The sequence below is a fragment of the Neovison vison genome, chromosome 3 (assembly GCF_020171115.1).
Source record: "Neovison vison isolate M4711 chromosome 3, ASM_NN_V1, whole genome shotgun sequence".
Classification (NCBI taxonomy): domain Eukaryota; kingdom Metazoa; phylum Chordata; class Mammalia; order Carnivora; family Mustelidae; genus Neogale; species Neogale vison.
Genome location: NC_058093.1, coordinates 139,824,791 through 139,851,628, shown reverse-complemented (window position 1 = coordinate 139,851,628; position 26,838 = coordinate 139,824,791). Strand labels below are relative to the sequence as shown.

At 48.5% G+C, this 26,838-nt stretch overlaps 1 protein-coding gene across 3 annotated transcripts in view; it reads right to left on the bottom strand.

The window, feature by feature from the left end:
* The window catches only part of CCBE1 (collagen and calcium binding EGF domains 1), a 231,881-nt gene that overhangs the window by 4,120 nt on the left and 200,923 nt on the right, over positions 1–26,838 (bottom strand). Inside the window, exons 6-11 of one of the 3 annotated variants that reach the window (XM_044242877.1) lie at positions 18,776–18,879; positions 13,223–13,343; positions 7,424–7,563; positions 7,289–7,341; positions 6,553–6,588; positions 535–4,641 (exon numbers count right to left, since the gene is read on the bottom strand). In XM_044242877.1, the coding sequence (XP_044098812.1) occupies positions 4,443–4,641; positions 6,553–6,588; positions 7,289–7,341; positions 7,424–7,563; positions 13,223–13,343; positions 18,776–18,879 (653 nt within the window). In that variant the 3' untranslated portion in view covers positions 535–4,442. Of the gene's footprint in view, positions 1–534; positions 4,642–6,552; positions 6,589–7,288; positions 7,342–7,423; positions 7,564–13,222; positions 13,344–18,775; positions 18,880–26,838 lie in introns of those variants that run through there. The other 2 variants (XM_044242876.1, XM_044242878.1) reach the window with 2 other exon arrangements.

Genomic DNA, 26,838 nt, shown 5'->3' with positions numbered 1-26,838 from the left:
CCCTTTTTCTTGTCTTCACCTAGGAGACCTCGGCTACCAACTCAAGGGGATGCCTCCCCACACTTTTCCTTTCTCTTTCCTTTTTAGGTAGTCAATTTTTTTTTCTCCTCCAAAGGCAATCTTATGTGGAATTCTAATCCAGAACCAACTGAAAACAGAGTTGCTCATAGCATAATAAGAGGAGCGGGACCTTCACAGGCCTCCCCTCTGTGAGCTCCTGAGGCTTCTCCAATGATCCCTAGAGAGAGCTCTGGTTGGAAAAGCCCACCCTGGAATGGGAATGGGGGGCCAGAGGATCCTCCCCAGCTGAAGACACGGGCATTTGAGACTCAGAATCAGTGGAACCTGGACCGTTAGACCTTGACTCAGACTTGAATGTTGGGTCCACATTCAAACCCCACCCAGGAGGCAGCCTCCCCCACAATGCAGATTCCAGCTCTTGGGAGAAATGTCTCCATCTCCTTGTCCTCATCTTGTAAAAAGACAGCTCGTTTCCCAAGCCCAGGAATCGGGACAAAACACAGTACAACCACATAAGAAAAATAACTTTGTTATTAAGCATATATAATCTTATCAAAAGTACTTCATAGTATCATATCCATAACTGTTTGAATATCAGCTCAACTGTGATATGGACCTGTTATAAATAATGAACCCAGCTACTGAAGTACAGGACAGGTCACTGCGAAACAAAAATGGTCGTGACACACACAGAATCCTCTAGGGCACACGATTTTGAGATCTTGGAAAGAACGCGGAGGGTCTCTGGAGGTTGTGTTGAAGGATCGCTCTTCTATGCTTTCCCTAAAGCAGTAATATGAAGGAGCCTGTGAAGTCCAAGATTTTATGCTTTAACAATTACAGGCATGGTTTTTTTTTTTTCCTTCAAATGGAAAATTATTTTTTGATTTGTGGGGAAACACACATGCTGACCGTGCCAGGAAAAACTTCATTTATTTCCCTGAATTTGTTACTAATAACTTGAGATGGCTCTGTTCTATTAGCTGTTTGGCTTGGATTCCCACAAATGAATTTCTTTTTCAGGAAGGTTATCGGAGAGATGTTAAGGTTGCACAATGAGGCTGCTGTCTCTCTGTGACAGGCCGGCCTTGGGGGAGCAGGGAAGGGACCGTGATACCCAAAGCATGATGAGGGACTTGCTCTTGGTGCAAGGAGAAGCCTGGGACCTACTCACAGCCATGATCTTCCCCTGCCTGCCTGAGAAAAGCCATCACAGGGCAAACAGTACTTGTGAATCCTGGAGAAGGAGCATGACCAGAACTGGGGTGCCCTTTACCTGATCTTTGCTGGGGTAATACTCCTGCCCCTATGCCGATGTGTATCTGTTACATTTATCTGGGTTCTGGCCCACCTGTCTGAGTTTATACAGCAGAAATGAGCTCAGCCAGTCAGTTCACTCGGTGGCGGGTGCTGGAATTAGGACAGAGAAGACAGCATTGCCTGTGTACCCCCACGTTTTGGCACAGGAAAGCTTATAATTTCTCCTTTCGGGATTGGGGAGGGAGAGAGGATTTTCCTAAACTAAAATATATGCCCTCCTTGCAACTATTTTCAACAGCAAATTTTTATTGCCATGGCTTTCCAAAAACAAAAGCAATGATTAGGTCCTTATTCTAAATTCTAGGTATCAGGCTGTACAAAATGAGAGTCCACAGTTCTACAAAGATCCCTTCCCCCCATTGAACATGGGGATGGGAGTGGCTTAGCAAAGCAGTGGCGAATTTTACCCCCCATTAGGTTTTGAGAAGCCCTGTTCAAACAGTGAGCTTTGACTTTCTACCCATAACCTAAAGATACATTAGGATTAACAGTGATTATGTTTTTCTCTTTGAAAAGTATAATTTGGGCATACAGAGTACCGATTTGGTCCTGAGTAGCCGTCCAAGTTCTGAAGATCTGAGGACGAAAATTATAATCTGCCCTCATCTTGCAGACTGAAATTATACAACACAGGTTATTGGGTTTTGCTGGAGATTATGATCTAGAGTAGGCTCACGAATTCTAGAGATTATTTCCTTCAGTTCCTTTTTAAATATATTATCCTCACCTCTGGCCAAACATGCAGTTTGGATGCATTTTAGGAGCATTCGACAATAAAGGAGTTTATATTTCTAAACACAAATCCTCATTAAAAAAAAAAATCAAAGACAGATCTAATCATTTTTCATAAGGCCTGTAAATAACTTTGCTTTAGCACTCATCCATCCACACCCTTTAAATATTGTGTTCTGCAAACAGGCAACGTTAAATGCGTTCCAGATGGGAATCAACAGCTGCTTAGCTCAGCTCTCCATGAGCCCTGGGGTTGGCGAGGCCCTCGGTTGTGACGATCGGACTCTGGAGAGACTGCAGGGGGAGGGAAAATGCTAGAAAAGGAGCACTGAGAAGGTGTTTGCTTGTCGCTGTGACTTTCTGGTGGGCTGGCCACTGGGGATTTTGTATGAGGAAGAGATAGCGGGGCCAAAGGTCCGCGAAAGGACCAGCCAGCGGCACCGACTGGAGTCAGGGCTAGTACCTTGATGGCGACAAGGAAAGCCAGGCCGGTGTCACGGGACCCTCGCAAATGGAAGCCCTTCCTGGCTTTCCGGAGAGAGACTGTTGCAAGGTGGCAGTCTCCCACACGCCAACAGCGCTCTCTTAGACAAGCTTTCCCAGCAGGAGAGCGAAGTGATGGGCAAAAAGGAAAGAGAGAAGTAAACAAAACACCTCCCAGAAATATGGGGAGAAATCACCGGGAAGAGGGGCCCCACCACGAGCAGTTGCGAGTGTGCCCGTGACCGTCCACGAGGCTTAACAGAGGGGGGACGGGCCCCCCTCTGGTAGCTGCATTTCTGGGTGGCAGATGCCAGCTTCCTGGAGGAAAACCATGTGCTCCCCTTCAAAACCAAGAGTTTCCCTGGTCATGTTCCAAAGAAGCAGATGCTTCTGCTGATGAAGGTTCACTCTTGTTCCTGTTTTCTAAGGAACCCGAGGAAGTCTTTTCGGAAGTATGTCTCTGTCTGGGACCCAGAGGTGTACGGGCGGCCACAGACTCACTGGCAGCTTCGAGAATACACCCCTTTCCCGGCCGCTCCCCACCTCTGCTGAGGAAGGGGGATCAAGGAGAAGGCCTGTGAGAACTAGAACTTGGATAAAATGATGGAAAAATAAGGAAAAATGGGAAGAGTGGGAAGGAAACTTCTGCCAAACAAGAAACATTGTTATTTCCCCCAGCATCCAAGAGAACTTCCAATAGTGTGTTACTCTCTGTGTTGGCGAGCTTCGCTGGCCCCAGACAAGGGGTTCCAATTCCCAAGGAGAGCAAACAGTTGCCTCTGTGGATTCTGTGGGGATCCTGCTGGAGGCTCTCCTCCCTCTCCGAAGACCCAAGCAGACAACTTCCTTCCAGCCTCCGGCTCCAGTGCACATTGATATAATCAGGATCACGGCGTAATGGTCCCTCCTGGGCACCCAGTCAGAGGCAGGCCATTCAGTGGGGTTCCCTAAGGGTCAGCCACTCTCGTGTAATGATCCATGACTTAGTGATCACGTAGCTTTAAAATGTCTTGGCAAACCGGGAGCCCATTATTTTAATGGGAATCCAGGCGCTTCATTCATTTGCTTTGTTTTGAGAAGAGGATTTACTCCTACAGCAAGAGGAACAAACGTACAGAGATGCATGGCATAAACCCTTACGTGTCATTTTTGAATTTAGAATGTGGTAACTTACAGGACAAGAAATATAAGACTACAGTTTCCCTCCATCTTCTCTAATCTCTGCTCCTTCTTATTTCCCTCCTTCCTTTAATCAAAATTGGGAAACAAGGTTGGACAAGAAGTTAGAATATTTAAAAATATATTAGTTTGACAAGGAAAAAGAATTATACACCAAGGTAAATATACAATGTTGTTTTCCCCTTTTAATTAAAGAAAGCTAATTTGGTACTGGGTAATACTTGGTTTTGGACACATACCTTCTTTTTTTTTTTTTTTAAATAAGTAACCTCATATGTTCTCAGAGCTCACCTTGCCACTTTTCCCCTTTGGATATTTTGCCAAACTTTAAGACACTGTGAGAGTACGTAACTCAGAAATTCAGAAATTCATGAACAAGAAGGAAGAAAAAGGAAAGTTCCTGTGTCTCCCTCCCCCTCAGCCAAGCTGGCTGTGGAGGGAAGCATGGAAAATTAATGACTTATTCCATCATGTGTCTGGCAGGGGACTCTGAATACAGTATTTGGAAGGAGAGCGGGAGGGAGAAGGCAGGAAAAGAGTTAAAGAAATTAAACTTGTGTCTTTTTAGGTCTCCAGTGGGTTTTTTTTTTTTCTTTTTCTTTTTTTGTATAGGATTTAACTGCAGGTGAAAAACACTTTTCTCCTCCTTTGGCATGACGATAACGGGACATGCTAAGGATAAAAGTCTCTGGTGGGTCCCAAGTCCCTCATCTCGGTTCTTTTTGGGTACTCGTCTCCAGAGCCAAAGTCCATGGTTTCCGGGTAGCTGGAAAATTCCTGAGGTAAAGGGAACTCCTCGGCTGATGAGTGTGTCCGGTGCCCAAACACCTTCTCCTGCAGCTCGGCGATGTCATTGCGGATGTCAGCCAGCATAAGTAGCAGGAAGTCGAAAGACCCAGGGGGTCCCTGTGCACAGGAGAGGAATCAAAGCCAGAAGACCACAGACTCAATCCTGTGCAAAGCCACAGTTTCTGTGGACGCCATGATTTGTTACACCTCCCCCAGCTGAATGGTAACTACTTCATTGACAACTCTGTGTCCCAAATGGAGTAAACATAACTACTATAGTAGCCAGGTGGGGTGGGAGGGGCGTTCTTAAGATCACCTCCTAATACCTTCACCTCCCGTATGAGCTGCGGTGACACAGTCTCTCTCCTCCCTCCTAATTCTCAGCTACATCAAATCTGGTAGAATGAAAGAATATGAGAAGAACCCTCCTACGCTACTTTCCAAAGAAAATGGGGTAACACAGAGTAACAGAGATGTGGGGATTCCGGGTTTGCCTGGGTGGCTCAGTTGTTAAGCGTCTGCCTTCAGCTCAGGTCATAATCCTGGGGTTCTGAGATCAAGTCCCGCACTGGGCTCCCTGTTCCGCAGGAAGCCTGCTTCTCCCTCTCTCCTACTCCCCCTGCTTGTGTTCCCTCTCTCCCTGTCTCTCTCTCTGTCAAATCAATAAGCGGGGTCATTAAAAAAAAAAAAGAAAAAGAGGTTGGGATTCTGTTGGGTCTGAATCTCAGCTCTGTCGCTTACTAGCTAGTCTTGGGCAAGTTACTCAGTTTCTTTGGGTTTCCATCTCCCTATCTGTAAAATGGAGATAATAATAATCTCAACATCATAGGGTTTCATTAGTGAGGATTTAAATGAGTTAATAAATAAAGGGCTTAGAGCATCATAAATGCTCTAAATGTTATCTTTTAAAAAAAGAAACAACTAAGATGTTTTTAAAGGTCATTGACTATAACTGTGACCTGAATGCAGCTGAAAGTATGTTGTAAAGACATCCATTCCCCATTGACGAGGAAAGGTCTAAGGCTTTCCTCATTTTTCTATGGATTGAACATTTTTTAGCATTGTATGGTATTTGTTAACCCTTGACTTCTACGTAGCGCCGTGCGGGGCACGTCAAAATAATGCATGAACGGGCAAGGTCAGGGCTTGTTAGTGGCTTGCAGTGAACATCTTTATTGCCTGTGGCCTCTGATGTTGTAGCTACCACCTTTGAAACAGCGACTCCATCTGTAAAGCACTTACAGGTAGACAGTGTTTTGATATAACTGATGCTCCTTTCAAGGGTGGAAGCTCAGATTACACTTGCCATGGCACAGGTGAGTGGACAGAGAGATGCCCAGGGGTGCTAAGGATGGCCAGGATCTGATGGCTCATCTGTGGAAGGGCTGGGTGCGAGCCCAGACCGCCTACATCTAAGCCGAGGCTGTCTGTCTTCAGAAAGGACACTGATCTTTTCAAAAGCAATGGAGTTGCTTGAATTTCCCATGCTTTGGTTACGACTAAGGTTCATTTTTTAATCTCCCAGACACCAACATGTATCCAAGCCAATTTATTCTCAACGGGCCCAAGAAGCCGTGCAGGTCTCTGTGGTTTTTTTTTGGGAAGAGCTGGTCATCGGATCTGCTCAAGTTGCAGTGGCGGCTAAACTCGTAAGTGTTCAGAGTTAGGAGAGCCCTGTCTGATGTTTTAGGACATACTCGGAAGTAGACTCATCATATATATATATATATATATATATATATATATATATATTTTTTTTTTTTTTTTTTAAATCTTGAGAAGATTTTCCACATAAAGATTAGCCATGGTAAAAGAAAAAGAAAAAACCCAGAAGACAAACAAACAAACAAAAAAAGTCCCAACCAGCTCTTAAAGTCCTCCAAGATTCTCCTCCTCACCCCTAAGTTCCCCTTGGGTAGGCTGAGTACTGGATGGAAGGGGCTGGCTGTTGGCCAACTCAACAGGCTCATCAGAGCTACATCCCTGAGGACATTACCTGGAGGGAGGGGGGCAGAAAGTGCTACTCACTGGCGACCCTCTGGGTCCAGGAGCTCCTCTCTCTCCCTGCAAGCAGAAAGGTCGCATTAGCTTTGTGGACCGTGTGGGATGCCTCCCCCAGGCTCCATGGAGATCCCCGCCATCACTACTGCCCTACATAAACAAGTATTTTCTATCAGAAACAAATGGAAGCTTGAAGCTGGACTCAAGGGACCCTTTGTTTGAACAGAACTGCTGGGGTCAAGTGTCTCTCATTCCGATTTCCCCTGGGGCCGTGGATTTTCAAACCAGACCTGACAAGAGGAATGCTTGTATTTCCAGGCAACGTGTGCAATATCTCATCAACTTTCTAGAGTAATGCACGCTGACTTGTTCGTGGGGTGAGACGCAGGCAGCCGGGGAACTGAAAGCACCCACTTGCAGAGACGGGAGCTTTTCTTATTCTTGACGTAAACACGTCAAAGGAGTGGGGACACACCACACAGCCCTGCCGAGGAGCACCGGCCCAAGAGAAAGACCCCTGCTGCACGGGACTTGTGTAAAATGTATAGGGGTGCTCATTCTTAGGGGTGGTTTTTGGTTTGTTTTTTTTTTATTACATTTGTTTGCATCTTAGATTTTCTTTCTAGCTTGGAGGAAAAAGAGTGTCTCAATTTTGCAACGTGCGAACTGGGGAGAGGAAACAGTGCTCAGGCTTTACTCGATGCCTGCCCAGTAGGTTGTAACTGGGAAAACCTGGGCTGTAAGGACCACTCGGAAGACTGACCTTAGAGCCGTCTCTTCCTGGTGCACCTGGCGGACCCTGCAAGACAAAGGGATCTAGTTCAATAGAAGGAAAACGCATGGGACAAGGACTTGTTGTCCCCAGCAACAGTAAGTGGATCTCTGATAAAATACTGACCACGGGGCCCCTCCGGCCTTGCTTAATGTGGGACAGATCAGGAGATGGTCCCATGGGTCCCATCGAGCCCCGCGGGCCAGGCTGCCCGGGAGGTCCTGGGATACCGGGGAAGCCCGGGCTTCCCTTTGGTCCTGGTGAACCTGTAATCAAAGAAGAGCTTGTTAGATCTACATCCCATGAGGACAAGGGGCTCTGGCTGCCCAGGGTGTCAGGGAGCCCTTTGCAGCCATTTCTCCGTGCGATCTGCCATCTGCCTTCTGACGTCTCTAAGACATCCTACAGGCATTTTCAACTTAACATGATCAGAATTCTCCATCCTTCTATAATCGTTGTAGACCACATTTCTCCAAAAACAGCTCGACACCCCTTCTCTGTAAGAGAATTAACAGCTTACTTCATTGTGTACCACAATACTATACAATGTCTCTGTGTATATATTAGATATGAATATATACATTAGCTGTACATCAAACATAGATGTCTATAACTGTATCCATACCCACAGATACACAACACACACACTCCATACAGGTTGAGGTAGTTGTTTACGGGTACTGTTGTTCTCTGAATTTCCTGACATCTTAAAAACTGGGAGATTTCCTACAGAAATCTGGATTTCTGGCGTCTGTTTGAAGATGGGAAGAACTAAAGCCTGGACCACTATTTTACCATTGGCACAACGGTTTGGTTACTCCCCGCTGCTCACAGGCTGCCCCTTTCTTCACCTGTGTCACCGGCCAGGTCCCTGTAGACATGGTGGGTTTTGTTTTTATTTCTTTTCTGAGGCCTAACGTGACAGAGCACTGGGGGTATTTGGAGTTTAGGATCAAGCCGTAGGGCTGCTTTTGTGGCTGTCTGAGGGCTGGCGTGTGTCCATACTGATCATGGAGGCTGACGGGGAACTGACCTACAGACCTCACCTACCTTCACCTACGCACACGGAGAGTTGGAAACAGTCTCTCTGGCGTGGCTGTTAAGTTGTGAGGCAGCACCTGGGTGCAGACCTCAGGACATTCGCTTCTGCCTTAGGCCCTGAATGTCAGCCGGGGGCAGGGGGCGGGGGAAGGGGGGTGAGTGCTAGGAGAGTACTTTTCTTCATTGTAGTAAATGACACACAGAGGTGGTTATTTTAACTACTTTAAGGTGGACAGGTTAGTAGAGTTAAGGACATTGACCTTGCTGTGCAACAGATCTCTGGAACCTTTTCATCCTGCAAAGCTAAAGCTCTGTACAAGTCCTCCTCTCCCTTCCCCCAGCCGCTGGCAACTGCCACTCTCCTTCCTGTCTCTATGAACCTGACTGCTTCGATGACTTATTAGTAGAATCCTATGGGATTTGTCTCTTGCGACTGGCTCACTTCAGTTAGCAGAACGTCCTCAAAGATCATCCGTGTTACAGCGTGCAACAGGGCTTCCCTTCCTTTTAAGGCTGAATGACATTCCCCTGCTGTATATACCACCTTTGGTCTACCCACGCATCCTCTGCGGGATGCAGGTAGCTTGGTGTACAGTATGCAAACATCTCTTGGAAATCTTGCTTTTGATTCTTTTGGATATTATACCCACGTGTGGAATGCTGGATCATATTAATATCACTTGTAATTTTTTGAGGAACCTCCACCCTGTGTTCCGCAGTGGCTACACCAGTTTGTTTTCCAACCAACATGGTGCAAGGGGTCCCTTTTCTCCACATCCCCACCAATACCTTTTCTGTTCTGTTCTTTTTTTTTTTTTTTAAAGTTTTATTTATTTATTTGACAGAGAGAGACATAGCGAGAGAGGGAATACAAGCAGGGGGAGTGAGAAAGGGAGAAGCAGGCTTTCTGCCAAGCAGGGAGCCTGATATGGGGCTTGATCCCATGATGCTGGGATCATGACCTGAGCTGAAGGCAGAGCCTTAACCCACTGAGCCACCCAGGCACCCCCTGTTCTTTTCTTGACAGTGGCTCTCCTGACGGATGCGAAATGATGCCTTGCTGGGTTTGCATCTCTCTATGACGAGTGGTATTGTCTTTTCACGTGCTTGTTGGCCATTTGTATACCATCTCTGGAGAAATGTTTATTCAAGTCCTTTGCTTTTTTTTTTTTTTTTTTTAAGATTTTATTTATTTATTTGACAGAGAGATACAGCAAGAGAAGGAACACAAGCAGGGGGAGTGAGAGAGGGAGAAGCAGGCTTCCCACCGAGCAGGGAGCCTGATGTGGGGCTCAATCCCAGGACCCTGGGAATCATTACCTGAGCCAAATGTAGAAGCTTAATGACAGAGCCACCCAGGCACCTTTGCTTTGCTTATTTTTATATTTTATTTATTTATTTATTTTATTATTTTTTATATACATATATATTTTTATCCCCGGGGGTACAGGTCTGTGAATCGTCAGGTTTACACACTTCACAGCACTCACCATAGCACATACCCTCCCCAATGTCCATAACCCCACTGCTTATTTTTATATTGAGGTTATTTTTTATTGTGGAGTTGTAGGTTTTTTTTTTTAAATTTTCCTATTCTGGATATTAACTCCTTATCAGATAAATGATTTGCAAATATTTTCTCCCCTCTATAGAATGTCTTTCACTCTGCTGTTTATATCCTTTGTTGCACAGTTTTTAAGTCTGATGTAGTCCCCTTGTCTATTTTTGCTTTTGTCACCTGTACCTTGGTGTCGTACCCAAGAAATCTTTGCCAAATCCAACACCATGAGACTTTTCTCCTATGCTTTCTTCTAGGAATTCTATAGTTTCAGATCTTACATTGAGATCTTCAATATATTTTGAGTCAATTTTTATATATGGTTCAAGAGAAGGGTCCAACTTCATTCTTTTGCATATGGAACAATGTGAGTTTTAACCTGTTTCACCTGTTGACTCTGTCAGGGTGTGGGCTATGTCTTAATTGTCCACACTTGCAGACTCCCAAGTGCATACACGCTCTTTAGGAAACGTTTCACATCAAGTGAGCACAGTGAAGACCCTGGGCTGATTGCTGTGCTAGAATCGTTCACCAGCAATGTCTGTTTGAAATGCATACAGTCATACTTGTTGAGAATCCCTAGCTAGCTCCTACTAGTGACAAAACACAGCAACTGGATGCAATAATCTTCAGGCATCGGAAAACAGAACAAATCAAATCTAAGAAACAAAAGCTTCCGATTTTTCATATTTGGGGAAGTCTTCTTCTAGCTCACAGCATAATTAGGCCAAAGTTAAAGGCAGTCAGTGTTCTCTCCAAACATGTTTCACACCCTGACTCTCGACGCTGGTTCCAGGCACATCCTGAAAAGTGTATCTGGGAAGGGGACCAGATTCCTTCTATAACTAAAAAATATTTCACCTCCAGTAGCACAAGGACAGGCCAGAGGTAACGTTTTGCCTTTATCTACACAATCAATGAACTTCAGAGATCACTGTGTGTCAAGTGTCCTTGGGATGTGGGGCTTGGATGGGCGAATGGCAACCTCTCATACATAACAGCGGGGGTCGGGGAGCAGCGGCCACCCCCTCCCTGCCGAAGACAAAGGATTCCAACTCGGTGTGGTTTCCCGTGCTGACACTCCAGTCTGTGATTCATCATAAGCCCTGGGACTGGACTTTTACTTATGGGTAAGAGAAACCTGATTTATGTCTCTAGCTGCCTCAGTACAGCTCAATGGAGGACATTGCAAACTGATGCTGGAAGCTAAGGAGAGAGAAAGAAAGGCTTGGAGGACAAAGTAAGGGCACAGTCCATTGCTGAAGTTAGTCCTCTGTTACTCCCTGCTCCATCAAGGACCCTGGACAGCTCAAACTGTTAGAAACCAGGCGGCAGAATTGGAAAGGAAAGCTAGCAAGTCGTTCATTAAAAAGACAGCCAGCCAATGGCACCCTTGTTTCTCCTTCATCTGTCCTTGTTGGAGTGATTTGTAGACTGGCCTGGAGATGAACTTCCTCTCGGGAAGCAGAGCAAGAACACACTCTTAGAGAAGGGTGGGAGCTCCGAGTTGGGATCCATCTGCAAGGAAACCCACATCTAATTAGGAACAGCAAGAGGCCGCTTGTGGGAGGCTCTGGAGAAAGCTCCACCTGTCCCAGAGGACCTCAGGCCAAGGGAATGAGCAAGAGGAGAAACCAAGGTCCTGGACCAGTCCTTGGTCCCTGTATAGACTGAGACCCAGGGCACCTGTGTTTGGCAGGAACGAGATTATGATATAAGTGAAAAAGAGAAGAAATAAATAGTCTGGAAAGAATTTGGAGCCTTTGTTGTTGGTGAACTTTCGGTCTCAAATCTGTCCATATTCTTCCTGCTTGAACAAACCGTCCCACTCTTCCATGTCCAGGTCAAGCCCAGGTCCTGGGATCCCCACGGACCATCACTGTGGTCTCTCCCTTCTGTAAGCTCCCGCAGCAGGAAGCTCCTTTTCACTTACTTAGAGGCAAGCAGATACTGTTTTCTTCTATTTGCTTTTGCTCTTTGTTTCTTGTCTTTCTCACTGGAAGGCCAGGAGGTCACTCATAACACCTAGCACACTACCAGGCAATGACAATCAGGGAAAAGGCAGTCTGTGTTTTAGACTCATCTGCTAACACTGACATCATTTCCTTTACTGGTGTGGATAAGATTCTGCTGATCTATCTTATCTGTGGAGGGACTCCTCATAAAATAGAAAACATCATGTAACTATTTTTTAAAGTTCTCATTGTAGGGTGCCTGGGTGGCTCAGTCAAGCTGAGTGTCTGCCTTCACCTCAGGTCATGATTCCAGGGTCCTGGGATCGAGTCCCACATTGGGGTGGGGGCTGTCCCAGCTTGGCAGGGAGTCTGCTTCTCCCTCTTCCTCTCACATACCCTCCTTGTGTGCTTGTGTTCTTTCTCTCTCTTTTTCTCGTAAAAATGAAACATAAAGAACCCCTCCCAAACATTTGTTAAAAAGAAAAATAAAGTTCTCATTGTGTACTTCCTAATGGAAAAATGGGACATTTGGGATTGTCTTCAAGTGATGATGGTGGATGCCTAAAGCAAAATGCTTCATGTGAGAAGCCAGGCAAGCAGCACACCGTGATGAGATTCCAGTGCTCTGAAGTTCTAGAACAGAAAACACTAGTGACAGAAAGCAGGTCAGTGGTTGCCTACAGTTGGGGACAGGGGGGTAGATTGCAAAGGGGCTCAAAGGAACTTTTTGGGGTGATGAAAATACTCTGTATCTTGATGTAGGGTAGTGGTAAGTAAGCGCCTGATGGGGGATGTATATTTTCGTCAGAGCTTGTTGAACTGATCAGAATGGTACGTGTTACTGTGTGTAACTGTATCTCAGTAAAGTTGACTGAAGAAAAATATATGGAGGCATACACACACACACATGCACGCACACACGTAAACATATAAAGAAACACAGATGTGCGTGTGTTCACAAACAGGGGAAGGACGAAGAAAGGCTGAGGAATGCAGGGACGGGGATGGCCGTGGGGGTTACGGCCGGCTGACGTGCCCCCGTGGGTTCCTCACCCAGTTCTATTTTTGCACATTAACACTCAAAATTAAGTCTTCATTTTGTTTCTCCATAACTGAAAATGATCTCTAAGAATCTTACCCAAGCCCAGGACAATGGCCTTCTTCTTCTCGATTTCTCCCGGTTATGAGGGTTTCTCAGGCTCGAGGACCCAGTGCCCCCAGGCTTCTCCTGGCAGGGGGCTGAGAGCTCCCCTGACTCCTGCCGCTGCCCTCACCCTCCAGTCTGAACCTGGGCCGGCCCCCCCCATGGTGGCTTCCGGAAGGCCGCGGCTCGTGGCTCCGTCACCCTCCTCGGCCCTCCTCCCCACTCACCAGGAGGGCCCTGGCCCCCAGGCAGCCCAGGAGGTCCCGGGAGGTAGGCGTTGGAGGCCAGCACTTTGTTGCCAGTGATGTACTTGCCCAGGTCGGCAGCGCTGTTGGGGAGCAGGGCGATCTGTAAGGAAGAGGATCTCTGGTCAGGAAGTGATGGCTCCAGGCCAGGAAGACGGTTGCATCTGTGTGTTTGCAGGGGCCGCCAGTCCTTCCGGTGCTCATTCTCCTCCATCCTCAAAGGGGTCTGGGGATCTGCTTCCAAATCCAGAGGCCTTCCAGTGAACATGACTTGAGGGAGATCTCTTGGCTGATTAGTGGATAAACCTGGACAGGCTCCAGATAGCCTAGATATCATCACTGACTCATTATTACCAAACTGATAGAACTGACCTGTTTCAGACATCCAATTTGTTAATTACTTTACTTAGTACCTACTATGTGCCAGGCCCTGTGCTTGGTTATAAGGTGACAATGGGGATCAAGACACGACCCCTCAGCCTTGGGGGCCAGGACCGAGAAGATGGCCTGTGGTTCACCTACACACTCAGGTGTTCGGGAACAAGTGGCCAACAGTGCCCAGGATGGAAAAATAGGTCCGCAAAGTTTTGGACACTCCTACCTTCAAAAGGTGGTGCCTAACTTCCGCCCTCTGAGGGTGGGCTGTACTTACTCACCTCCAATAACTAGAAAATGGTGGAAGTGATGGGGGGTAACTTCTGAAATGGGGGCATAAAATGTATCATGGCGACTTCCTCTTCGCTTTTCCTCCTAGGTTACGAGCAGCTCACTCTAGGGGAAGTCAGAGGGGACACCCAGACAGATGACCTTCATGGTCCTTGAGGTCAGGTAAGCTGTGTGAATCCATGAGACTTTCTGGGAGAACCAAATGCTACAAACCTACAGTTTGTCACCAATAAAGGGAACATCACCACCTACATTCAGGGCTGTGGGGATTTAATGGGAAATGTAGGTTAGGTGCCCAGCATAGGACCTGGAACATAGTAAGTGGAACATAGTAAATGGTAGTTCTAGTCTCTGTCTTTTAGGAAGCTAATTTGGCAGGGCAAAGTCAGGGGGAGAAAGGCACATTTATGGGATCATAGCTAACCTCTCCAGAAGGCTTACTCTGGATCCTGGAGGCCCATAGAAACCAAGTATCTGAGATTTTCTGGAACACGTTACAATCTGTCCCTGTATCCTCCTGGAGGAGGCCGTGCTTGGAAACCCTGTGCCCAGAGAGCAAGAGATTCCCAGAGAAATAGTGTGGCAAAGCTCCTCCCTAGCCTTGGAGTGCTCTGACGCCCCACAGCCGTCTTTAGATCCGAGAGTTCAAGCCTGGGGGATGGGATCAGCTCCCTTTGCTCCCCAGTAAAAGCCATGAGGTGATCCAGTAAATGTCTCCACTTCCCATCTGACCTCCTGCTGGGTGGTTACAGCCCAGTTCCCTTCAGTTCCCTGATGCGATGCATCAGCGGGATGCGTGGAAAGTCAAGGTGCTAGTGTTCTGGAGGCAGACGTCCAGGGTCCTTGGCTTGACTTTGCTGCACAAACACAGAAGAGGGTGGGCTGGTGGGATGCAGGTGTTTGCGAAGGTCATAGTCATATAGGAAGAGTCTATGTTAGCCTGGACTCCAGTTGCTGGAATCATGAATATCATTATCTCATATTAACCTTCGTAGTAAAGCATCTACCTCATAGAGCTGTTGGTAAGAATCAGGCAGGTGCTGCTGTGAAGCACTTCGTAAGCATATGTAATTAACATTATGCATATAATTAATGTTATTTAGGGGCTCTTGAGGGTTTCAGTCAGTTAAGCCTCTGACTCTTGGTTTCAGCTCAGGTCGTGATCTCAGGGTCATGAGACAGGGACCCGCACGAGGCTCTGCGCTCAGTCGGGTGTCCGCTTGAGGTTCTCTCCCTCTGCCCCTCCCCCCACGCTCATGCTCTCAAGTAAATATTTATTTACTTATAAATATTTTATTTATGTATTTGTCAGAGAGAGAGAGATGGGGGGGAGAGAGAGAGAGAGAGAGAGAGAGCGAACACGTGCGCAAACACAGCCAGGGGGAGCAGGAGGCAGAGGGAGAAGCAGGCTCCTTGCTGAGAAAGAAGCCCAATGCGGGACTGGATCCCAGGACTCCGGGATCATGACCTGAGCTGAAGGCAGCCTTCAACTGAGCCACCCAGGCATCCCTCAAATAAATCTTTAAAAAAATGTTGATTGGTAAGCATTTACAAAGCTCTAAGTAGCAAACACTGTCTCAAGTCCTTTATAAATGTTAATTCATTTGATGGTCATGAAAACAAAGATAATATTGTCCTCCCCTTTTAATCCAGAGGAGGCACGAAGACGTTAAGTCACTTCCCTAGGGTCATACATCCAGCAAGTAGCGGGTCTAAGATGTAAACTTAGCTTATGTGGCCCTGGAATCTGTGTTCCCGACACCACAGCGAGCTGCCTCCCTCGGCGCTGCCAGCGATGCAGTGACTCCAGTCACTGCGGTGTGGCTCAGGCTTCCCCGGGTCCTGAGAAGGGGCCTTCTGCAGAGCAGCTCGATCAAGGTAGCAGAGGAGGTCACAAATGACTGAGAAGCCATTTATTTGCCTGGCCCTAACGGCGGTGCTACAATGTGCAAAGGCAGATGGCGGGACGCAGGTGTGCGCAGGCCTCTGAACCTGCACTGACCTCTAACTTTGGAGGCTCTATCTGCTCCCCACCACGTGGCAGCTGTTGGTGGAGTCACTGCGGGCCTGACTGCCCAGATAAGACAGCGGATGAAGGCAGGGCTTGATTCTGCACTGCCCGTATTCCCTCATCTCCCAGTCAGTGGACTGCATAGTAGATGCTCAATAAACCCTTCCTGAGTCATCAGTCATGCTTTGCAGTTGCGCCCCCCCCCCCGCCCCAATAAAAAAGTTCATGCAGCAGGAGCTCAAGGGGCTTTCTGGAAACTGGCTGCTTGCCTCAGACCTCCCCTCCACTGACAGGCCTGGTGCCCTCTTTTACGAAGTAAATGACGGATATTTTACTTATTCCAAATCTCTCTTTCTAGTCAAAACACTCCCCCTACCCCCCAAAGAGTCATCTGCATACAATTTTTAAAAACTTTTTATCATAAAATGAAAGCGCAGAATCTCTAAACCCCACAAATCTATATCCTAGCAAATGAGTATAAGGCATGTATCTTTTCAATGAAACCTAAGTCAAAAGACAGATCTTAGCCACTCACCAGAAGTCACCCTCCATGCACTCTGACCCAATCACAGTCTCATCTGTACCCCTCCCCCTGCGAAAAGTAACCGTTATCCTGATTTTAATGACTTCCGTGTTTTAAAAATAAGTTAAAAATAACCTAACCATGCATGCCCACACGCTCTGGTTTAGTCCTGGTCATTCTACAAAAATAACAGGTCTTTAAAATTTCTTTTAATCTGCAGGTCACTGCTCTACCTTTCTTTTCCTTACAATTTACCCACCAAGGAACCCATGGGGGTTCTGGAACTGTTGAGTTCCCCACAGTTGGGGTTTTACTGACTATACTCACAGCACAATTCAGCATGTCTGCCTACCATGTTCTACATGGGGTTGGCCATGGTCCTGGACACCCAGTACCTACTTCTTGGCCAAAGTGTATTTGGGTAGATGTCCTACATTCTTTCCAAAAGAACAGAGGGCATCTGTCCTAGTGAGATGAAGTTAAAATCCAATAGACGATCCTGTCCCCTGCACAGGGGCAGAAGCGTGGCCTGCCTCTTGGGCAGTGACTTGACTTCTCTGAGGATACCTGTATCTTTCTTACAGGGTCACGCTGGGAATTAAATGAGATCCTGGATGTAAGACTCCTCTATCAACTACAGAATGCAACACATGCTTACAGATGCCTTTAGAAATGAGTCGCTCCTCATGATGTTCTTTAAATGCCAGCATTAGCTCAGACTTGCAACGATGCGTTTGCAGAATTCAGTACGAGGTGGACCAATTTCATTCTGAGTTACTGCATGAGTTACTGGAGTACTAAGTGTGTGAGAGTTACCACATACTCATCTCTGGAGTATTAACTACATGGGAGTTAACCTCACGAGAGTTACTGGAGTACTAAGTGCGTGAGTTACTGCATGAGTACTAGGTGCGTGAGAGTCACTACATGAGTTACTGGAGTACTAAGAAGTACTTGCTACTGGATTGTTTGGAGCTCTACAGCAGTCTTTCAAGGTGGTGGGTACTAGGACACGAAAGCCAGATACTGATAGCAACCGCATTTCCGAACAACCTGTGGGATTTAGTGGCACTGCACTATTCTGACGATCCTCCAGGCTGGAAAAAGCTTCCCTATAGCTCCTGGATTTTCAACCGTCCAGGAGAGGAAGCAGAGAGCTGCCTTTGGTCTTAAGATACTAAGCAACCGCCTCCCCCGAGTTCTAATCCTCTGGCCTATGAAATGTGAACTTACTTCTTCCCTGGACCCGTTTTTGGATTTGCTCAATAAATGGTGACATCAATCCAAGTTTAACCGAGGGGATGTGTGGGATGTGTTTATGTGCTGCGCTTACAGAGTGTTCCGCCTGCGCTCCCTATTACAGGATCACAGACTGCTTCGGATCGTGTACAGGATACAGGGACAGATCTTCGCCAACAACAAACGAAAGACCAGCAAAGCCAGTGCCCTTCTCTGCCTATCGATCGGCTTATTTTACTGGTAGCTGTGGTTCTCACTAAGGGCTGCGTGTATGTTTGTGGAACATGGAAAAGCCATATTGTCTTAGGCTTACCCTTCGCCTTTTGGCGTAACAAAGTTAAACAGATTACATACACCTCCTTGATGTGCTAAGAGCCTCGGGCAGAAGCAATTAAACAAAAAAACCCCTCCGATTCTCAGCACAAGTGCGATTTTGGAGAACTGAGGGATCATAAATACCATCCAGCCGGGGCCAGGACAGTTGCTCAAGAAATCAGGTCCCCAGATCCGTCACGGGGGCATTACTCACAGCATAACAATGTTACTAGAAATCTGATAGTCTCTGTGGCATGCGTGGGAGCCTTTTAGAAAGTGACTCAGCCCTCATTCTTGTTGACACGAGGCACCCAAACGGCAGCTTTCCAATATGAAAAAGACAGCCGCTGCGGAAATCCACCGTCTGCTTACGGATGTTTATAGACAGGGTGTTCTCGTTGTAAAACCGAACCAGAATGTTAGATGAAACAGAACTGCGAAAGTCTGCCTCAGGACCATGTGTCTGGACGTTCCTTTTACCCAGGGTTTCAACAGTCCTAGCTCAACCTCCTTACACCCCTGCCACCTCCAGCCCCGCTTTGCAGTGACCTAATCGATCGCTTTCTTGCCTTCCTGGGCGTGTTGCCCTTTGCACGGCAGATCCAAGGGTGGACGGTCGGATCAAAGTCCCAGTCCCAACCCAGCTGACAGCGACCTTCGTGAACGTTCACGGAGATCGTGGGCGACAACTCGTTGTCTTACTGTTTCTCACTGTTCTTCCCTTTCCTCTCTGCCGAGTCCTCTTCCTGCGGGGCCCGGCTCGAACACGACGGGCACGTACCTTCTGCTTCAGCTGCAGCACCGTCTGCTTCATCTGGTGGAACTCCTTGCACGTGGCACAGCAGCTTCCGGCCTCCACTGCGTTCTCGGACTTTTCGCTGTGCCCTGCGGGAGGGGACGGGCTTGGGTGGGCTCGGGAGGCTACAGCCAGCCTAGCAAACAGCAGTCCCCTCGGAGGACCCGTGGATAGTGGGTTGAGGGAGGGAGGGAGGGAGGGAGGCTTGTGATTTGCCAGTTCTCGGGTCATTGGCCGCACACCTGGGTCAGGGGAGAGATAGAGGCAGCCCAACCCCATGCCGCCGGCTCCTCCTACTCTGGCTTCAGCTGTTCCCCATCAGGCACCCCGGTATTGTCCTCTTGCAGGAGTAAACATGGAAACTACTGCCCTTTCGTCAGGGCTTTTCAGGAAGTGTGATCTCCCAACCTGACATGATTTATTCTCCTCCATCTGAAGGCCAGCGTTCACCATGTTGTCTGGAGTGCAGCTGGGGACAGCCGAGCAACGTCCCTCTAAGCCACTTCTTGTCCTCCTTGACTTGTGCTTTTCTTATTCCCCCTCTTCTGGGAAGCCCTCTCTGCGGTCCCCATTCACAGAAACCTATCAACGATTGAGACCCAGGTCTGACGTTCCATAAAGCCTGTCCTCTGTCTACAGAGATACTGTGGTCCTGACCTCAGGCCGCACTCACCACGTGTCCGCTCAGACGGTGGGGGTCTCTATGCTAACCTGCAGAGTGGCTGCTGAACCCGGAAGTCAAGCCACCTAAGACCTGGACCTGTGGGGAGCTCACGAGAAGGCCACGTGCTACGTGTGCGGCAGAGCGTCGCAGGTTGAACTGTTCTGCCAAAATCCGTATGTTGAGGTCCTAACCCCTAGGACCTCAGAATGTGACCTTATTCAGAAGTAGGGTCGTGGCTGATGTGATAAGACGAAGTCCTACTGTTGCAGGTGGGACCACAGTCAGCAGGACTGGTGTTCATAGAAAAAGGAGACATCAGGACCTAGATGTGCACCCAGGGAGGCCACCGCATGAAGATGAGGGCAGAGATCAGGCAGGAGCCAAGGAAGGCCAAAGATCGCTGGCGAAGGCCCCAGAAGCAGGGAGGGACACGGGACAGATGGTCCCGCACCACCCTCAGAAGGCACCAACCCTGCCGATGCCTTGGTCTCAGACTTGTAGCCTCCAGAACGGACAGGATGCATTTCTGTCCTTGAAGCCACCCAGCTGATGACGGTCTGTGGCAGAGCTAGCGAACTGGTAGACGAGTTGGGCATTCATGCTCTCATGAACCTTCCTCACGTGGCCCGGCTGGTTTCTCCCATGGTGCTAGTCCCCTGCCTGGTGACCTATGTGGTGACCAGTGTTTCTGTTCTTTGGGAGGGAAGAGGGTCTGGGGGCAACTTGGTGACTGAAATCTCTATTTACCTGCAGCACGGCGCAGGGCTCACCCGCCACACCTCATCCCTGCACGTCACGGGAGGCCCGAGGCTTGGAGTACCCGTGCTGGGAACACACTTCTCAAGCCAGCAGGTCTGAGCGGGGAAAGCAGGCTCTATCTTTAAGTTACCGTAAGCAACTGGGTCGGCCAGTCAGCCTACAGCGCAGGTTTCGAGTGGCTGGAAAGAGCACGTGGATCTATGGGGCGCGGCCGTCTCTAAATCCACCTACGTAGGCCGGGTAACGTGACCGCCCTGCTCATCCCCGCTTCCTGGGCGGGCTGTCCGGTCGGGGGCTCCTCACCGACAGCGCGGTCAGCAGGTACACTCGGGGAGTCACACGGACTCCCCCCGCAGCTGTGTAACACTGAGCTGAGTTATGAGGCTGGGGAAGGTCTCCGCTGCGCAGCCCAGCTCTGGCATGACTAGCTCAGGAGTCTCGGGCAAGTTATCCGACCTCGACAAGCCCCAATTTCCTCAACCATAACACGGAAGAATAATTCCTGTAGCGGAGGGTGACTGTGAGGGTTAAATGAAGGTCCTGCCTGTGGGACAGCGGCCATGCCACCTGCCGGTAGTAAATGGGAGCCCGTGCCGGGCCCAGGCTTCAGACCTACCCAGCCCTTCGCTTTGCTTTTGCCGGAGAATCCCAGAAGTCTTGAAGGAGAGTATTAACACGAACAGAATGAGGGGAAACGGACGTCTGGTACCTGAAAGTCATCTCACAAGTTGACTGATGTGGGTTTAGAGTTGCGGTTCCCTGAATCTGAGTCCAACACCGTTTCTACACATCAGGCAATCTCCTCTGGGCCCAAGGTCCCTGTGTAGCGTGCCAAACAGTCCTACTTGCCCACAGAGCCTGGGCTCCTGTGAGGCTCCGTCGCCAACATAACTGAGCGACATGAGGACGTTTCCATGCAGAGCTCACTAGGCGGGGAAGACCGACAGCCCCACCAACTCTGGTTGTGCTGATGGCAGGGAACGGTGGACCCCCGCATATATAGGGGACCCCGGCTCCAGGCTGGCTAGGTTTGTCAGCGCTGAAGGACGGCTGGAGGACGTCCATTTCTGCCAATGTAGCGTTCCTCCATTCCGTCCCATCTACTGGTCGATTTATACAATCCCGTCCCGTAACCCACCTCTCTCGCTCATCCACTTGTCTGTGCGTCCATCCGCACGTCCATCCCTTCCCATTCCCCCGCTCGTCCACCCCTGGAGCATCTGCTATTTGCTAGGCCACGTGAGGCACTGAGAATGCAAAAACAGATGAGGACACCTGCTTGACAATTTGCAACCGACCTCTGTAAGGAACTAGCCCCGTTGGCAGAGCCAGGCCATCATGAACACGAGTTAGAAGCCCATCTTCCTAGTTCTATGTACTCAGAAATATACTGTACTATATACTCAGCTGAATTTCCAAGTGTGGGTGTGATAAATGCAACCTGAGAGATTCATGATTAGAATAAACCTCCCTACCAGGTTCTAGACTCTACTTCATTTAGATCATGGAATATTAGCATGGATGTATTTGGGGTTCAATCTCCTTTATACATAAGGAAAGTAACTTGCTCTAGTTCCTCCAGAGGCCTGTGTGCACAGGCTGGGGGCTTGCAGGTCCTGAATCCAGCATTGTGGGGGAGGGCAGCGAGCTGGCTATGGGGTGTTCTGTTCAGGGTCCCTGAGTGCTCTCTGGGAGGCAGACTCCAGGGCAGTGGTTCTCAAGAGTGACCGCCTGACCAGGAGCAGCACCGTCACTGCCCAGGCACCTGTGGCCAAAAATCTGAAATCCTGAGACTGGGGCCGAGTGCACAAATCTGTCAAGCCCTCCATGGGACACTGAAGCACACGTGTGCTCAGCCAGCACTCCCCCAGGGAGTAAGCTTTGCGGTGGGACTATGACCTGAGAACGCCTGGTCTGTTCTTCATCACTTTGTGTAATCTTTGGAACACAGACATCAAGATGAACTGTGTTTGTTCTGTAGACACAGAGTAACAGGGTAGCAGGGAGCAGAGGCTCTGGGGGAGTCAGATGATTGGTGCTTAAATCCTGATGTTGTCACTTAGTATCCTTTAGGTTGGAAGCCACAGCTTCTGGGCATGTTCCTCCAATAGTAAAATGACAAAGGCACTTATCACCTGGGTGACTGCCATGGTAGCAAGGAAGACAGACCTGTAAGTTCCTAGGAACTTACATGACAAGTGCTCCGTAAGTGTTATTGTTGGGGGTATTGAATTTCGTACAAAATAACAGATGTGGGATAGGGCTCTTTACATCATCCTCTGGAAAGAGCTCTCAGACAGCTCCAGGATAAATTGTGTGTGCAGGCCTGGAACATGCGATCTGTTCTGAATTGGGGCTCATTTATCCTGCAATTTGTCTACAGTAATATCAAACATGGAGCTAAAAGAATCTCGTGTACGCTACGTTAATAATTCATTTAGAAATCTGGGAAGACATCTCTGATCCTGCATGTTTTCAGTGCTAGCAGTTCATGCCGCGATCACCGAGCATCTCAAACTGTGACCACACTCACCTTAAGTGAAGGATTTACTCAACACTCTGCTCCCACCAGATCAGATTTTAAAGGTGCATTATCATTCATTAGCCACATGGGGGCATAGAGCTCTAATTTTTACTAATGCCGAGCAAGCTAGGCACCCCACAGCATTAGAAAAAGAATTCCTCAGATACCATATTAATAATATTTCAATAAATCCAGAAACTAAAGGATATTCCCAACACCTTGCACACGAGCAATGTCGCCAATGAACAGAGTTTGTTTGTTTTTGGAGCTTGACCGTGGAGGACTGTGCCCTGGCCGGCAGTTCTCAATGCCGGTGGTCCATTATAACCCCCCCATATGAAGGGTGGGGAGGGGGCGGAGGTTAAAAAAAAAAAATCCCATTATGTCGCACCGCACCCACCTGGGGGCTGCAGCCAGGGAACAGTATCAGCAATTTTTAAAGCTTCCGGGGTGGAGAACCACTGATCTATGGATTAGCAGATCTTGAAAATTACATGAAACACCTGGCTGTCCCCGACGCTTTGAACTCCTGGAGGGTCATGGTCGCTCTATCAGAAAGTAAACAGAAGTTGAAAAACAGGGCAGTAAGCTCATTACTATGGAGCCAATGCGTCCCTAATTTGTCTCCCCATCAGTGCTGCACAGACTCCCGGGCTCCGGCTACATAATTTCAAAGCAAGCAAGAGACCGAGTGCGCCGTTCTGGCCGGGTAGCCGGGGGCTCGTGCCGCCAGGCCTGCGTGTGCCCCGCAACCTTTTACCCCCCACTGCTCTCTCTAACAGCGAGCTGAGGCTGTGTTTGATTTTAAATTCCTCTGACTATAACGTCACAGACATTAGACAATGCAAAGTTAAAAAAAAAAGGCGGGGGGAGGTTTTAGGTCCCATGTGTTCACATTCAATCATCATTATCTCTTCATCAAAAAAATAACCACGATGAAATATTAGGTTTATTAATCCGTCCAAAACAGACGAAGCTGCTTAGCTGCCTTGCCTGGCCCCTGACTTCTCCGGTTGCTGAGTATCTGCCTGGTCCTGATTCATCTGCTAGATACAGTAAGGAACGTTCTCAGCTTAGCTGTTGAAGCTGGGCATCAGCTAGTTCTTGGAGCCTTGGGGCTCACTTAGATGAAGGACAAAGAAATGAGGGCAGTGCTGGGACTGGTCAGGCTTAGGTGACTCACGCTACACCCCACCACGTTCTGGAAGGAACATGGGAGGGCTAGAGGGTCTGCAGAGCTCACATAGTCTGACACTCCTGCACCGTCTACAGAGCAGGCAGCGGGGGCCGGGAACCTGCCCAGCCACGCTCCATGGTCCGTACCGCAGCTGCTCCTGCGGCCAGCTCTCCTAGCCCCCAGGCCATGGAATATTCCAGGGCATCGCTGTCAAAGCAACGCGTCCAGGGTGCTTGCTTTTGTTGCCAGCACCCTCAAAGCGACCCCCCACCTTCTGGGGGGCTCGTCGCTCGAGTTAGGACTCTCACACTCACGGCCTACGACATGCCTGTCCTTGCTCATAATTTTATCGACGAGTCTGGATTCCTCCTCTCTGTCCCTTCCCTCCTGATGTCCTTGGTTACTGGTGTTGGAATGTTCTTCTTAGCAAAACACTAAAACCAAATGTTCGTCCCATGTGCGTGTGTGGTGAACTCAATAGACACCGGTAACTGAAAAATACAGAGAAATTCTTTTTCTAATGCTGCTGTCGGCGGCCCGGGAAGGGAGGGTGTGGAGTGTGAGCCAACAGACAGTGCTGTTTCAGCTTTAAACTGTTTGTAGCTGTTCTATGAAGAGGAGGCTGGAGAGAGAGAGGAGAAAGGGAATTTGCAGCCTAGGCTCATCTGTAAATGAGTTTTGTGCAACAATAAAGCTTGGCGGTAGAAGCACCAGGCGGTTCTTGCTAATTAGACAGACGTCTCCCACTGAAGCCACTGGAAACAGGAACAAACGGTCTCTCCGTGTGGCAGGATGGAGGACTCCTGCCCTGTTTTTGTTCATCAGAGGCTCTGCAATCCGCAGCAAATGGCTTCCCTCTGGACTTTCGGCTGCTTCATCTGGCGATGAAGACATCTTTGCCCGAAAGCCAACCAGACGATCTACCATGTTCAACCCCAGAGGTCAGGCCTTTGAGGTTAATACATTAGAACTTTCCAAACTGTATTTTTTAGGGCACTCTTGTCTGTGAGATGTTTATAGGCCTTTCTTAAGAAAATAATTTGGGGGAATTTCAGGCTTAATCAAAATTAACGTCTTTGAAAAAGGCAGTCTCTCTGAGCCATTCATGTACTTGGCCCATGAACCCCTAAGTGGGGATAGTAATGTGTTCTTCCCCAAACAGCTGAACGCAGATGCTTCTAAAGAAAGGAAGGCTTGGGCACCTGGGTGACTCAGTTGTTAAACGTCTGCCTTCAGCTCAGGTCATTGTCCAGAGTACTGGGATCGAGTCCCACATTGGGCTCCCTGCTCTGCGGGGAAGCTGCTTCTGCTTCTCCCTCTGCCTGCCACTCTGTCTACCTGAGCTCTCTCTCCGTCAGATGAATGGATAAAGTCTTAAAAGAAAGAAAGAAAGAAAGAAAGAAAGAAAGAAAGAAAGAAAGAAAGAAAGAAAGAAAGAAAAGAAAAGAAAAGAAAAGAAAAGAAAGGCAGGCAGGCTTATTTGCAGCTCATAAGACCCCGAGCTGTGTAGAACGCAATGGGGAAAGGCTGTAATAAACGGTCGGGAGAAAATAGGTCATCTTTAAGTGAAAAGACTAGGAGAGAAGGTACTAAAGAAAGTTGCAGATCTACACCCTTTCTCATTACAACTGCTTCCGTTTTTCCTAGAATTCTCAGCCAGAGAAGTCACTGTTCATCACTAAAGTAAAACTCCTGATCTCTTGAACTTGCTCTCTCGTGCTAAAACTTCTTGTGTAGTTTAGTGTAACACACTAAAAGCTTTTAAGTAGTACAAGTCATTTCTCCGGGAAGGAAACAGACGACTGCGTTCTGGGGACTGACCTAACACAACAGACGGCTCACTTCAAAGACACAGGGACAACTTCTCGGCCCGGCTTGTTGCTGGGCCCCCCACCCGGGTCTACATGGCCAAAGCAGGAGGGAGGAGGTGAGTGCCTGCGACCGGGCCCACCTTACTTATCCCTGTGCTCGGGCAAGAGCCCTCCCTACAGCGTCACACAGGGAGGCCACCCGAGAACAAAGAACATTTCAGTGGGAAACTCTCATGCTGTCTCCGAAAGTTCCAACCGGCTTCTCTGGTTCTCTGTGAGGTAAAGGCCGGGTGCCCGGGCAGACCAGCGCCAGGTGGGAACCGCTCCTGGGTGAGGCTAGGTCCTGTTATTTGGGGATCCGTCCTATCTGATCCCACCCTGACACTCGAGCGGTAAGCATCTGTGGTTGCAGTTTCCGAGGGTTAACGTCTAGGTTGGGTTGTTCAACGCTGCCCTTCATGCCCAAGTCAACAGGGTTCACCTGGACAGAAACGTAAGGCAGAGACAGTGGAGTCGGCTGCACAGTCCCTGGGCTTCCTGGCTCGGAGCAGAGCTACAAACCCCATCCCCAAATGAAAGCTAGAAAGCTGCTTTCTTGTGGCTCATGTTCAAATTGGCCCATGAATAAAGTCAGTGGCGAAAAGGCTGCACTTTATTTTTCAAAGGATTATCTCCTCTCATTAAAGGAGATGATCCAATAGGTAAGCTCCACACCCTGCCCCTCTCCCACCTTCTCCGTCAGGGGACAACAATGAAGTGACTTTAATTTTGAGTTAAAAAAAAAAAAAAAGGCCTGCAAACATTTTTCCTCCATCAACCCTTCTACCCAAAAGACTGTTCGTCCCTGTTCAAAGCGCCTCTGGGCAGGCAGGCTGCACATGCTTTAGACTTGAAGAAGTGTCCCCAGGCCCGCTGATGCATTCATGTTATTCCAGACTGCCTGATCCTGAGACGGCTCCAGACACACTCTGCATCTACTTCTAACACACGGTGGCTTCCTCATGACTCAACCCGCCCCTTCTCAGAATTTTGCTTTGTAGTTTTTCCATGTGAGCAGCTGTCCCCCAGCTGTTTGCTGTCCTCAGCTGATGGCAACTGTCTTCCACTTTTTTC